General features: G+C 45.4%; 4 protein-coding genes across 4 annotated transcripts; 3 read left to right on the forward strand and 1 right to left on the reverse strand.

Moving 5' to 3' along the window:
* Nucleotides 1-1,328: 1,328 nt before the first annotated feature.
* F5J12DRAFT_785312 (uncharacterized protein) lies at nt 1,329-3,311 on the forward strand (the record flags this gene model as incomplete). The annotated part of the gene is made up of 10 exons (XM_051743220.1): nt 1,329-1,368; nt 1,393-1,430; nt 1,639-1,690; nt 1,738-1,809; nt 1,866-1,931; nt 2,074-2,110; nt 2,241-2,338; nt 2,656-2,946; nt 2,977-3,159; nt 3,208-3,311. The coding sequence occupies 10 exons, from the start codon at nt 1,329-1,331 to the stop codon at nt 3,309-3,311; spliced, it is 981 nt and encodes a 326-aa protein (XP_051596810.1).
* Nucleotides 3,312-5,371: 2,060 nt separating this feature from the next.
* Nucleotides 5,372-5,536, forward strand: F5J12DRAFT_700782 (uncharacterized protein; the record flags this gene model as incomplete). The annotated part of the gene is made up of 1 exon (XM_051740503.1): nt 5,372-5,536. A coding segment is annotated over one exon (165 nt), but the record flags the coding sequence as incomplete, so codon positions are not given.
* Nucleotides 5,537-9,885: 4,349 nt separating this feature from the next.
* F5J12DRAFT_785313 (uncharacterized protein) lies at nt 9,886-10,689 on the forward strand (the record flags this gene model as incomplete). The annotated part of the gene is made up of 5 exons (XM_051743221.1): nt 9,886-9,946; nt 9,973-10,060; nt 10,150-10,235; nt 10,294-10,463; nt 10,516-10,689. 5 exons carry the CDS (start codon nt 9,886-9,888, stop codon nt 10,687-10,689), a joined length of 579 nt encoding a protein of 192 aa, XP_051596812.1.
* A 357-nt stretch (nt 10,690-11,046) lies between these two features.
* F5J12DRAFT_785314 (uncharacterized protein) lies at nt 11,047-12,605 on the reverse strand (the record flags this gene model as incomplete). Its single annotated transcript, XM_051743222.1, has 9 exons — nt 11,047-11,094; nt 11,186-11,386; nt 11,441-11,758; nt 11,808-11,881; nt 11,931-11,959; nt 11,983-12,118; nt 12,252-12,280; nt 12,372-12,483; nt 12,557-12,605. The coding sequence occupies 9 exons, from the start codon at nt 12,603-12,605 to the stop codon at nt 11,047-11,049; spliced, it is 996 nt and encodes a 331-aa protein (XP_051596813.1).
* Between the last annotated feature and the right edge of the window lie 467 nt (nt 12,606-13,072).

Consider the following 13,072-nt stretch of genomic DNA (forward strand, 5'->3'; position numbering starts at 1 on the left):
CACTGACTTTCATAAGGGGACTTGGGATGTCCCACAGCAGCCTCCAAGGCTGCCTTGGGACATCCCACCCTCCCCTTTGCCAACCAGTGGGATGTCCCACAACAGCCTCTAAGGCTACATTGGGACATCCCACTGTTCCCTCTGCCAAGCAGTTGGATGTCCCACCCTCCCCTTTGACAACCAGTGGGATGTCCTACAACAGCCTCCAAGCCTACATTGGGATATCCCACCCTCCCCTTTGCCAACCAGTTGGATGTCCCACAACAGCCTCTAAGGCTATATTGGGACATCCCACCCTCCCCTCTGGCAACCAGAGGGATGTCCCAACACAGCCTCTAAGGTGTTGAAGTAGTAATCTGCACTAATCCTACAAGCACCATAGAGAATCCAATGCAAGGTAGCTCCATGGTCAGAGAAGCTGCTTGACACTGAGAGGGTCCTGGCTCAATGCCAGCTCTGGTCACATTTTCATCAGGTTATGAGCTGCATCTGGAACCCATGCATGCTCAGTGCAATGGGTCTTGATCACTGAATCTGTACCAAGGGTAGATGAGTGGGGAGACAAGGGCATTGCTATAGAAGGCATATACTGGCCAGGCAGAACAATGGAGTGCAGCCAGAGGTGGGGAGAATGATGGACCTAGTACATGTAGTATGCACTGGTAAATGGGTCAGTAGACTGTGAAGCAAAATGATGCATAACTTAAGTTGAAAGCACTGACCTGCAAAACCTTCATTAACATTGCTGAAAGATGAGGGTCAGTCTTGACTGTCATTGTATGATTGATTGTCAGATCCACTGGACACCAAGACCACCCTTGAAGGCTCCAAGCCTTCAAGGCTGTCAAGGGCACCAAGCCCCTGACATATGGTAGAGGAACACACTGAGTGTTCCCCCAATACCATGCAGACAGCATACAGAAGATGAGAGTGTCACTAAGTACTAGCTGTGAGTGATGCAAATGTTTGTTTCAGCTGTGATGATGTAATAATTGTGCAATTGTGAAATGACATGTTAAAATTCTGTCATTCATTGAAACTTTAGTCACATTGGTAAAAGTGGCCAAATCTATTAACAAAGTAGCAATGGTGCACTAGTACTTGTAACTAGGACTTGCTATATGTAGCTTATCAACATGTCATTGCTGTAATGCACAAATGTGTCTCCTGCAAGTATTACAATAGGCAGTCCAGAACATTGAGGAATGAAATACAGAACACAAAACTTATATCTAATTACCTGATTATTTGACAATTTAGAGCCTAGACTCAATGTCTTCCTTGAGCACGCTGTAAGTCAGGTGTCACATTCATTTGTGGTGCAGGTCATGTGCACAGCAGTACCCATAGTAATTCTCACTACTACTAGTAAGTGCTGCCTACTACTTCGAGTCACTGATGCCCCTCCATATAAACCAATTCAGTGCAAGGTAAGTTTCCCTCTATCTTTTCCATCTTACTTTTCCAGATGCCTGGTCACTCTTTCCACGAATGTTTGGAGCATTTGTCTGTCAGGTCTTGGGGGTTTGGTCCCTGCAAGTTCTTGATAGGCTTGGGGCCTATCAAGAGTTATCCTCACGGTTTCTGGGGCATTTCTTCATCAAAACTCAGGTGTTAACATAGTCTATATGCATGCAGAGTCAATACACCAATCATCATCACCTCTTTGTCAAGAAGACATTTTTTGAAAGTAAGTTTTTATTCTCTTTCATTCATACTTTTCTTTCAAACATCTAGTCAACTTATGCTGTACTTGGAGCCAAACATTCAGAGCATTTGTCTGCCAAGTGCTCTGGGGTTTGGTGCCTTGTGAGTTCTCAATAGGCTTGGGGCCTATCAAGGGCAACATTCTCATTTCATTTCAGTTACACTGGCCTTAATACTGCATGATTCATTTTTTTCTCCCCTCATCATTATCTCCATCAATTTAAGTAAGTACTGACTGACTTCTTTTGTTTCCAGGATGAATGTAGCTAGCATTTGCCCTTATGAATTATCATTGCACAACCACCCTGGCAATGGTGCATTCTTGCTGTCCCTAACTCAGCTCAAATTGATTATTGTTATTTTCAGGGAGATGGGGTGTATTTGATGCATGTGTCCTAGCAAAGTGTGATGACCACTGAATCACGTTGCTAAATGCTGACTATGTTCCCCAACCCTTCATCTTTGATGGAGAAACAATCATGCCCCTATGTGATGGACGGTTCAGCCATATAGACTGTTTTCAATGGCCACAGTTGTTTGCAGAATGCTACACATGGAGTCTGTGTGTCCCCTGGAAAGTGGCCTATGGAGACAACCCAACATGGAAGTGGCTGTGGTGGAACATTACCCAGTCAGTGGAGGATTTTGTGCTGGAAAGAGCGTCTGCCTTCAAAGTTGGCAGGATTCATGCCAACAAGTGGAAGTCAATGGAGACCATTTATAATTGACTAGACAAATGTTTGCAAGATTGGCTAAAGAAGCACCCCCACTACAAAGGTCCCCTGAGACCCAATTTGTGGCTGGGGTCATGTCAGCAATGTCTCCTGTGTCTGAAGGCATGATTTTTTTCTGGTTCAGATTTTGTTATTTAAAATTTTCTCTAGCAACTCCCATTTACATTTTGAGACACAGTCATATTGGTTGCTTTTTGTCAATGCCTCCTCCTAGATGTCTTTGGCATGCTAGAATATCTGGACACAGACCTCAACCCTGCTATGGGCACTTTTGTCGATTCATTTGACCACTGGATTGGCACATTCATGACAGACCCCAACATTTGCCAGTGCCTTTTTGAAATATGTGTGCCTGTCTGGATGGTCTGGAAACCCAATCGTGTACCCCCAGACATGCAAGTGTTGAAGACCATCAAGGTTACATGCCCTCATGACATAGTCACAGATCCTGTGGTTTTTGAGGTTGGGCAGATGCTGAAATGGCACAGTGCCTGGTACCACCCTGGTGAATCATGCCACAGGCACACTTGACAAGGCCTGGCAATTGGGCTCGAGCAATTTTTGGCTCCCTGGCTGGAACCACTATGCACCAGCAGTGGTGTGGCCTCGACTCCCACAAGCATGGGTCCCACAGCTTCCAATGCTGCAAGTTCCAGCAGTGCAAGTTCAAGTATGGGAGCTGTTAGGACAGGCAGGGCTCGACAATGTAATCAGCCATGTATGTATCCTATTCATTTTGTCTCAGTGTGTTTAACATTTTGCTCAGATCCCCCTGTGGGCTTGAGAGGAGCCAAGCTGTCAGTCATTCTGAATCCTGAACTGTGGGAAGACCTTGGTGATCAAGCTATTCCCCCTACTATGTCTGCATAGCACACTGCCCTGAAGGACATGAATAAGGATGCAAAAAGGGTTAGTCCCAATGTGCCCAAGGTAGCTTACTTCTTTCCCAGCCCAAGTCTGTTTGTGAGGGGCAAGTCCTCCGATCACCAGCAGAGGTACCTGAGGAATTGGCTAGTCTCTCAAGCGGGTTGGATCACTCATCTTTCTGCCTCAGATGCATCTCCTGTTATCCCTCAGTCCTGGCAGGATTTCCTGAATTTTGGAGGATGATGAGCTGCAGGATTGTCAAGTCTATAGAGAGGAATATACTGTAGGTAGGTAAGTAAGTGTTCCAATATAATGAATGGAAGGAGTCCCACCTCAGACTTCAAGTTGGTTGAAGCTGAGGTGCAGTAAAAAAAAAATAAACTGCTAAGTGTCCGCTTTTGGATTACATAATGCTGTGCTCGGTGAACCACAACTAAGGTAAAAGTGATAAACTCCAACACTGAACACAATTCCCAAGCAGATTTCATCCACATTTTCTGGTGACTGACTATGTGAATCTGCCACCCTCTTTGGTCCTGAGCTCATCAGCCTCCAACATGACATACCTAGCCATGTACAATTCCGGGATATTTCAATTTCCCTCGCAGACCTCACTACCATTGATCAGATGACAAAAAGCAAGATTTTATGGGATTTATATGAACACAACTTCCAGTTTGAGTTGGTTGCTCTTGGCTGTGTGATGATGCCTAGCTTGTGGTTGAATCGGGATTCAGAGTGGCTCAATCATGTCTGGCAGGTACATACAATTTTACCTCACCAGGAATGTGCTGTTTCTGAACTCTACACAGATTTTCCCTGGTGATTTGGAACTCACCATGTGTGCTGAGCCTTTCCCTCAGCAAAATCAAGGCCTCAGCTTGTCCGACTTTCAATTGAAATGGGTGTACATAGAGAAGCTCCAGGCATTACTTGCTGTATGGCCAGGATGCCCCTTGGACTTGGCAGAGCCAATTATGCCATTAGTGTCATTGTCACATGTCTGGGCAATGGAAAAGAAGTTGGCTATATTTTATGTACAGTTGTTCTTTGATACTTTTGGTTGTCTGCCCCTTCTTCCCTGCCTTAATCCAACTGTACTGCATGGTTATGGTTCAAATAGTCAGTAACCTCCTTCATCATTCCCCAATACCATTTTTACTCTGTACATTTCCTGAATGATATTTGTAGCATTCCACAATTGCAATCTCATTTTGTTCATCATACACTTGCTCCATCTCTTTCCCCATCGCCCTCACTAGTCATGTGCAAAGGTCAGTTCACTTTTCTATGCTGGAGGTTAACTATTGGAGATGTGCTGGTGGCATCTTGGGGTTGCCTTCCAGCAACCAGGATTCAGTGTCCTGGTCACAGTCCTGTAACTTGGTGTTGCAGGATTGTTGTCTACCACTAACTTGCCTAGACAGTTTATGTGTCTGACCAAATTTCATAGATGTCTTTTTGTCGACTGAAACAGCTTACTAGGTGTGGTCCCTCTGTATGAGTTACCACCCCAATGAACCAGATTCCTGACTCGCTCCATGCGGATGATCTCATGGTCCTTGTTGACCATCAGACTGCTGAACCTTTGCACTGTGTTCCCAGAACTGCAGGGCTTTACCTTCCTGTTGAGCACTTGTTCACCTTACCTGGCCATCACACTTTCACACAACACCCCAGTGATTCCTCCAACCCACACATCCAACACTGCTCTGCTTCAAGTGCTGCTTGCCCATTAGAGCCTTCTGTGGGTAGTGAATGTGACCTCTCCCATGATGCCACTTTTGACTGCTTAACTGATGGGCTACATATTAGCCAAGACCCACTCTGTTACTGTCTAGGAATGCCCAAAAAAAAAAATGAAGCAGTGGCAGCAGTGGTCACACACTGTCATCCCTTCCCTCCTTCAGCCATACCTTGCATATCAATGACTATCCAACCACTTCCAGAATCCTGTTGACTATGAACTGCCAATGTGTGATTGTCACCAGACTTGAAAACTGAGAGTCATTTGCATTGATTTCAATGGTGAGATTTCTGTGTTCTTTGTCATTTTCCTCTGCTTAGATGCATTCATGGCAGCTCTGCAATCAGTTGATCTGGCTGTCTGTCCTTGTGCACCTGCAGCCCTCCAACTCCTTTGGATGGGTTACTTCCCCTGTGCCCCACTGGGGCCAACACTTGCTGTTAGCCTACAGCTTCTCAGCTTTGTCCAACAACTCTTCATGTGCTGTCACACACCAAAGGTGTTTGGTGAGGTGGACATGGATACAGCTGATGAATGGAGATGAAGACCATAGCCCTCATGTGAAGAATGACAGCCAGGAATGTTGGCAGTCATCCCTTGCACAAGAACAGGTCATCAGTGCCAGAGAAAAAGAAAGGGAGTGAGTTAAGTGCTGGCTAAAATTCATAAGTGCCTGTGTATGGCATTCTGGTTTTTGACATATCTCCACCATTTCTGCAGAAACAGAGACCATTCCCACACTTTCTTGTAGTGCTCAGCCATGCAATCTTACCTTCCAAAACTGGAAAGGATTTGTGCACTCCACACATTTCTACAGCACTCCCTCCAAAAGACACTCATTTTGCTAAATTCTTCTGATATGGCTGCCTCTACATCAATCATTTCACTTGTCCCTTTTGCTAGGGACCATGGCTACATATATCTACCAGGAGTTCCTACCAGCTTCCATCCTGAAGCATCCTGGTACATCCCACCCTCATCTGTGCCCTCTCAGCCCATCCAGCTTGGACAGTGTGTTCTTTTTGTCAGTATGACCTCTAGGAGGATGTTCTTTGGTTGCCTCAGGTCTGTCATTTGCTTGGAAAGGTCTTATGTGGTCATTTCAGTCTCTCCAGTCCAAGAAGCATATGGATCCTTCCTCCCTGCTCCCTGCAATGTCTTCATACTAGGTCTCATCCATCATTCTTCCAAGATTGTGACAGCTACAGTATAATCTACTGTTCTCCACTCTCCCTGATTGCATCCATGACAAGTATGATGCACATCTTGCCTCCTTGTTGCAAGATACAGCAGAAGACACTCCCCCTTCATCCTCTCTTCCAACAGAGCCTTGTTCATGAAGTTTTTATTTGCTTCACTGAGAGGATGGTTTGGGGGGGAAAGTTGCATTCCCCTATCATCCTGCCACCCCACAGACCCCCAAAGCTTGACCCCTGTTGACATCTGACTCACCCTGTCCACTTTTAAATGTACTATATCAGCATCAGATCAGCACTGCCTCTCTGTCATCCCACCTTGGCCTAGAAGCAATCTCTTTGAGATGTGACATGCACAGCCTCCCCCTAATGCAATTCCAGTGCGCTTTCCCAGTTCCTGACATTACTTGACTCATACTTTGACATTCTGACTGTCTTTGACTCACCTATTGCCAATACTTACCGATCTTTTAACTTTGCTTACTGATTCTTTGCCTTTTGGCTTGCTAATGCTTACCAATGCTTACCAATGCTTTCCAAGATGATTACCCATCACTTACCAAGTGTTTGCACCTTGTTTTCCAAAGGCAACACCCCTGTACTGTATATAAATCACTGTACTTAGATAGCAAAAAAAAAAAAAAGACATCAGAGAGCCCCTCTTGCTCACATTTTATCATCACTCAGTAATTCATTCAGCAGCTTTGATAGTTGAGACTTTATTAAGGGTCTAACTATTGTCTACTTCACTTATCCTTGTCTGTCATCAATATACTTCACTCCAAGCCCTCCCTGAGCTCAGTGCAGCTTAGGACATTGAATTAAGTCATCATCCATCCTTCTGTAGGCTGACAGCAGTCTACCCTATTGCATTCTCTCACATTCCTGCTTCTTCTTCATCAGGAGCACCCCCAACCATCAGCACTCATCTTTGAGTGTTGTAGCTTGCAAAAACCCTCCCAAAGAACAGGTTCTACCATCTAGGTACTGCATAGGCACACCACCACTTGCTCTTTTTGTCTTTTGTGTTGGTTTTCACCACTGAACCACACTTTGACTCACACTACTTTGCCTCAGCCAAGGATTTTGTCAACTGTTTTGCACATTCTATCAAAGACTTTAACTTCAAACCAGGGTTGCTCATCCTTGGTCAGAATTCCTGCATTGAACTAGAACTCAACTGGAAAACCAAACCATGCTATCTAGGGCCTATGATCATCATCAGATGCACTAAAGGCAGCTTGTACATACTTGCAGAATTAGATGGCACCATCTCAAAATTCTGCTTTGCTGCCATTTGCCTATACCCCTATTTCCCATGGGATAATGCTCATATTGAAGTCACCCAGCTGACTGGCACTTCCACACAAGAGACTGCCTTGAGGATGGTTCATTCCCAGACCATCAACACTGCTCATCACTCATCAAGGTGAATACTACCTCTCTCATGCTGAGCATGTATCCAGCATGTATCTTGCTCGTTTTTGCTCCATGCCTCTCGCTTTTTGGCAGGCTCGTACTACTCGACGCTAGCTCTCTGTCGGTACCAAACCTGTTTGCATCCACCCAGCTGTTCAGGAGATATTCGCATTTTTGTGGATAGGTCCATTCTCAGGGTCCTGTAGTCATATCTTGCTCGTTTCTGCGTTACACCTCTCGTTTTTTGAAAAGATTGTATTCCTCAATGAATGCTCCATGTTGATATCTGGATTGTTCTGATAGGTCCAGTGGCTCCAGAGATCTTTGCGTTTTCGTGCGAAGGCCCATCCTCGAGGTCTTGCCAAAGTAGCTCACGCAGTTCGGCGCCGTTCCTCTCGCTTTTCCGGTCGTTCATCCCTCTCGCTGAACCCTTCCTGTGGATACCTAGTTTGTAAAATTCCGTGCAACCGTTGTCGAGACATCACCGTTTTCGTGTTTGGAGGGTTGCAGGATGGTTTGGCATGTATCTCAGGATCGGGTGATCCAAACTGCGCATTTCTGCATTCTACCTGTTCGTCTACAAGTCCCCTACCGCCTCCCGGAACTTCGCGTTATCATCCCAGCCGTTGTTGTGCGAGTCGACCCCTTCTCCCTGCCTTTGAGGTAATCTCATTGTATCTCGCGCATCTGAGTGCTGCTTCCTCTCTATTTCCCGGAATTCCGTTCCCCTCGCATAGCCCTTTCTGGGGACGCCTCTTTTGTCAAATTCCGCGCAGCTATTGTCGAGATATGCCCGTTTTCGTGGTAAGCCAATCAGGACTGATGAGCAGGCCTGTCCTAAGTATGCAGAGCACTGTTGTAACAAATGGTCTGGCCCATGGAAGTGATGTTGCATGCATCGTAATGTATGAGCAGGCCTGTCAGTTAAATGGTGGATGCTGTTACAACCCATGGACAGGCATGTCGATGGATTGTTGAGCACATCAAAACTGATGGACAGTCCATGCAGTATATCACAGGTGCCATAGTAAGACATGGTTGGGCCTGTCAAAGAAATGTTGAACCCGTTGAAACTGATGGGCAGGCACATGCGATGTATTGTGAGTGCTCTCATAGGCCATAGATGGGCCAGTAGACTGGATGTTGCATCCATTGCAACCTATAGAGGGCCCAATGTTGATTTGGTGGATTGTGTCAAAACACATGGTGGGCTGGGTGCAAGCAATGTTGACCCAGTAGAAGATAATGGGAAAGCCAGTCATATGGATGGTGCATGAAATCATAATCCTTCGAAGGGCCTGTCCATGTGATGTTGCACTCTTCACAACATATGGCCAGGTCAACTCATTTCTGCAGCAGATGTCAGCACAATGACTGAACAGGAGCATCTAAGCAAGGTGGCACTCATTGAAACTTATATGCATGCCTATGGTTCATTTTGTGGTCCAGGCAGTGGCAATTCTTGGGATCCCATCAGAAACGGAAAAAAGTGGGAATGCAGAGCAATTGCACCCCATATATATTTGGGCATGTCAGTCTGATGGCAGATAATGGCCCACTTGAGGGATGGACCTGTCATTTGTCTCAGACATCTTGTCAAAGTACCCCACAAATAGAAGTGGGGATGGAAAGTGAAGGAAATATATTCAATGTGTTCCCATGCCTTTGCAAGATTTTTTGAGTATTGATTGCAAACCTCCAAGTGACAATGTGGCTGAATGCTGTTCCAGCAAGATTGCGGGCATGGTGGCCAGTGGGCAGATCCTTGGTAGTGTCCCCTCACATACATGGCTGGCCCAACAATGTGCTGAATATCAAAAGCCCAGCAACCCATGCTAACTGATGCTTTGAGCAGCAGTAGCTGGTATTAGTGCTGGTTGTGTCAACAAGCAAGTCCACATCAGCCTGGCTGTCACAATAACAGGAACAAGGCCACCTTTATCACATCATATATCAAGTGGGGCATATGCAAAGATTGTAAAGATGGAATTGTTGCACAGATACATCCATGAGGTTGGACAATAGAAACAATTCAAATGTGCAACATCGACTGACCTTCCATAGCTTGGATTAAGCTTGGATTTCCTTGCTGAGGCTTGAGAATATATCAGGTCCCAGGAATTGCCATAATTTGAATACCAATTTGTCTTATTGACCACCCATACAAACAATCTCAGAATTTCAGTCCAACAATCTGCCACTTCTCTGCTGCACAATGACACCATTACAAAGGCCTGAAAACCTCCTGGGTAACTGGAAAATGGATCTGATGGACTGTGTCTCTGCATATATGATGTCCTAGGTTGCAATGCACATATTGATTCCATTGCAGATAGCTTGCAAAGCAGATCACATTTTACTGGTCATAGTCAAGGCACATTGCAAATGCAGTAAGTTCATTCACCTGCAAAATTTCAAAGGCTAAGAGCATCACAGTCATTGTTGAGGAAATGCAGGATATGAATGACATTGTGGACAGTTTGACTTATGTGGAAATCAACCATCCAGCAGTGGTAATTGACAAAGAGGGAAACATCCTCCTGTGGTATCTCCCAAATGCATTCAGTGAGGCATATCAGGTTGGCAAATTGCATGAGGTGTCCTGCACTGCACTAACATTCAGATAAGGCTGAGATTTGGAATTTGTTGGGAACACTCAGGATCCCACTGGTGCAGAGCATGAAGTCCAATGGGGCAGGTGGCTGGTGGCATGATTCAGACTGTTTTCACCAAGCCACAGATCTTAAAGGCACCATTGACCTCTCACCAGCATGGTTTCAGCAAGCACATGGGGTGAGCCATTATCCATTTGAAGATGATTTCACTCCTGTAACTCTGCCAACAGCCCAGTAACCCTTTACATCACCCAGAAGTATCACTACTGTTAAAAGAAAAATCTCAGCCAAGGGAGACCAGACAATGGCTGGATAGCATGGCTGGTCTACACACTATCCTATTGGGTGCATTGCAGATCATGCACCCGAAAATGTACCTAAATGGGCAGGAGGCACTCATGTGACTCAGATTGAGGGCAGCCACATGGCAAGACAAGGATATGCAGGCTGTATTGCCAATCTGGAACAGCATCCACAGTTCCATGTCATTGATGGTAAATCAGGAGTGTCTCCCCCATAAAGATATGAATGGCTGAAAGGGATGGTTGGATGCATTGCTGACTGTCAGATGCTATGCTCCACTCGACTTTGTTGTCCCAGAGCTAGGAATGTGGTTGCGATACAATTCAGGCACCATAATCGCAATGTCAGGAGCTGCATTGGTTCACCAGGTCGATGGCACAGACAGCAATTGCACATGCCTCATATATTACATGTGAGAGAACATGCATCAGTATGTAAACATCCTGCCATGTTGCAGGCTACATATGTTGGATATTGTGACAGATCTGTGGGCAGGTCCCACATAACTGTAGACAAGAATTAATGTATTGTGTAGAGAAGTCCCAGAAAAATGTATATCTGCTGCAGTAATACAAGTTAATTTCCATCTGTACATACAATGCATGTGTTGGGTTCATGGTACCATCCCAACATCTGAGCCATGCAGGTGAGCTGCTCAAATAATTCTTCAACTTTGGCCATCAGACCTGGGAGCAGCACCTCTACCCTCAGTGCATTGTTCTTATACCACTCTACCCAGGCTTCCAAGACCCCATGTAGGCAATCCTTGGTGGGGGACTTTGGCAATGGCCAAAGGTTCTGAGCAAAGTATGATTATCCTCACATACAAAGTTGACATCTCAGAATCCATACCCTGAAGTACCTCTGGGCAATGGTTTGCACCTCATCAGAATGCAAGACCCAAGATTTGTTTGCATAGTTGGATATGCTGTCCAACCACCAAGGTAACACAAAGCTGCCATCCCTCTCTGGATGCAGAGACCACCAAGGTAGCAGCTTGATAATGCTACAGGTGAAATCAGTTATCTGCAGCTTGGGAATTTTCACCAAGGCATCGTGGAAGGTTGGTTCTGTCCATCCACCCATATGATGTAAGATGTATGCAGCAGGAAGTGGGGGTCGACAACAATTCTTAATGACTGCTATGGGGATGAGGCAGTCCATGGTGCCCTGGATAAATGTACACAAGTGGGAACATCTGCCTAGAAATAAAACTCACCATATCAATGCACAGACATTCATACCAGTGTTTGGGCCAGTGAGCCATGTTTGGCAGCTGGGTTAGGTGCCACACTGCAGTATCAATTCAGCAACTCATGTACATGACAATCATGTCTATTACTGAGTTTCAAGCTGGAGATTGTGACTGTCCTGCATAGCATTGAAGGCCTTACATAACAAATGGATTATGGAACTCCTCCAGATTGTCTAGCTGACCCAGGCACCTGTTGCCTTCCTCACAAAGGTCCATCTGGTGGGATACTGCATATGCAAATTCTGTTGCCATCTGGGCCATTCCACCCATGATTGCTGGATCATACCATTCATTCAGGACAAAGGGGAAATGATACCAGACAGGACAACAATCAAATCTCAGTTGATGAATGGCCCAGTATACTGTGTGGATGTCAACTGACTACCCCAACATTATCTGAATGCTTACGAGCACTATCAGCTCCAGGATGTACAAACCTGTCAACCTCCATTTGCATCTTCTCCTCATCAGATAGATCATGCCACATCAGCCATCTTAACTAGTCTCATGCAATGAAATGAAACTTACCCATCCAGGCAGAACACATATCCTGGAATGTTCATCGCAGTTGGTTCCATTCTGTACACAAATACATCTGGCTGATCTTCTGGTGTTGGAGTTGGCAGTGGGGTGATGGCAGCTGCCAAGAATCAAGTATCTATAATTTCAGATAGTCATTGCTGACTTCATGTCATCAGTCAATCAATGCTTACCTTCAGCTTTGGGTGGCAGTAGTAGGTCTAAAGCTAGGTCTGTGTCCATTTCTGTAGCAATGTGGGGGCCAATATAAATGCATGAACAGTTGATTCAATGTACCAGTGTGGGACACTACCTCTGGGTAGTGTGTGAATAGGGGGAAAGCTGTAGGGAAATCCCTAGGCTCAACCCAAGGGGTGCTGAGTAGGAAGGAGACATAGAATATGATGGTAGAGCCAGTCAGGAAGTCAAATGTAGGGCACAGAATTTAATTCTGCAGAGCTGTAGATGATTTGTGTATGAATAGACTTGTTTATGAAATTCTGAGTGATGATCTTGATGCAAAGAAGTAATTCCAAGGTGAGAAAGACATGTGTGAAGGGACACAAGGAGTGGTTTGAGGGCACAGAAGATGCAATAGACACAGTAGACACAGGTGACACTTTAGACTTGGATATGCAGAAGACACAGAGGACACAGATGACTCTTTGAACACTTAGACATGCAAGTGACACAGATTGTGACTCCAAAAG

The sequence above is a fragment of the Pisolithus orientalis genome (genome assembly GCF_024613125.1).
Source record: "Pisolithus orientalis strain OTSU chromosome Unknown F5J12scaffold_35, whole genome shotgun sequence".
In the NCBI taxonomy this organism is placed as follows: Eukaryota; Fungi; Basidiomycota; class Agaricomycetes; order Boletales; family Pisolithaceae; genus Pisolithus; species Pisolithus orientalis.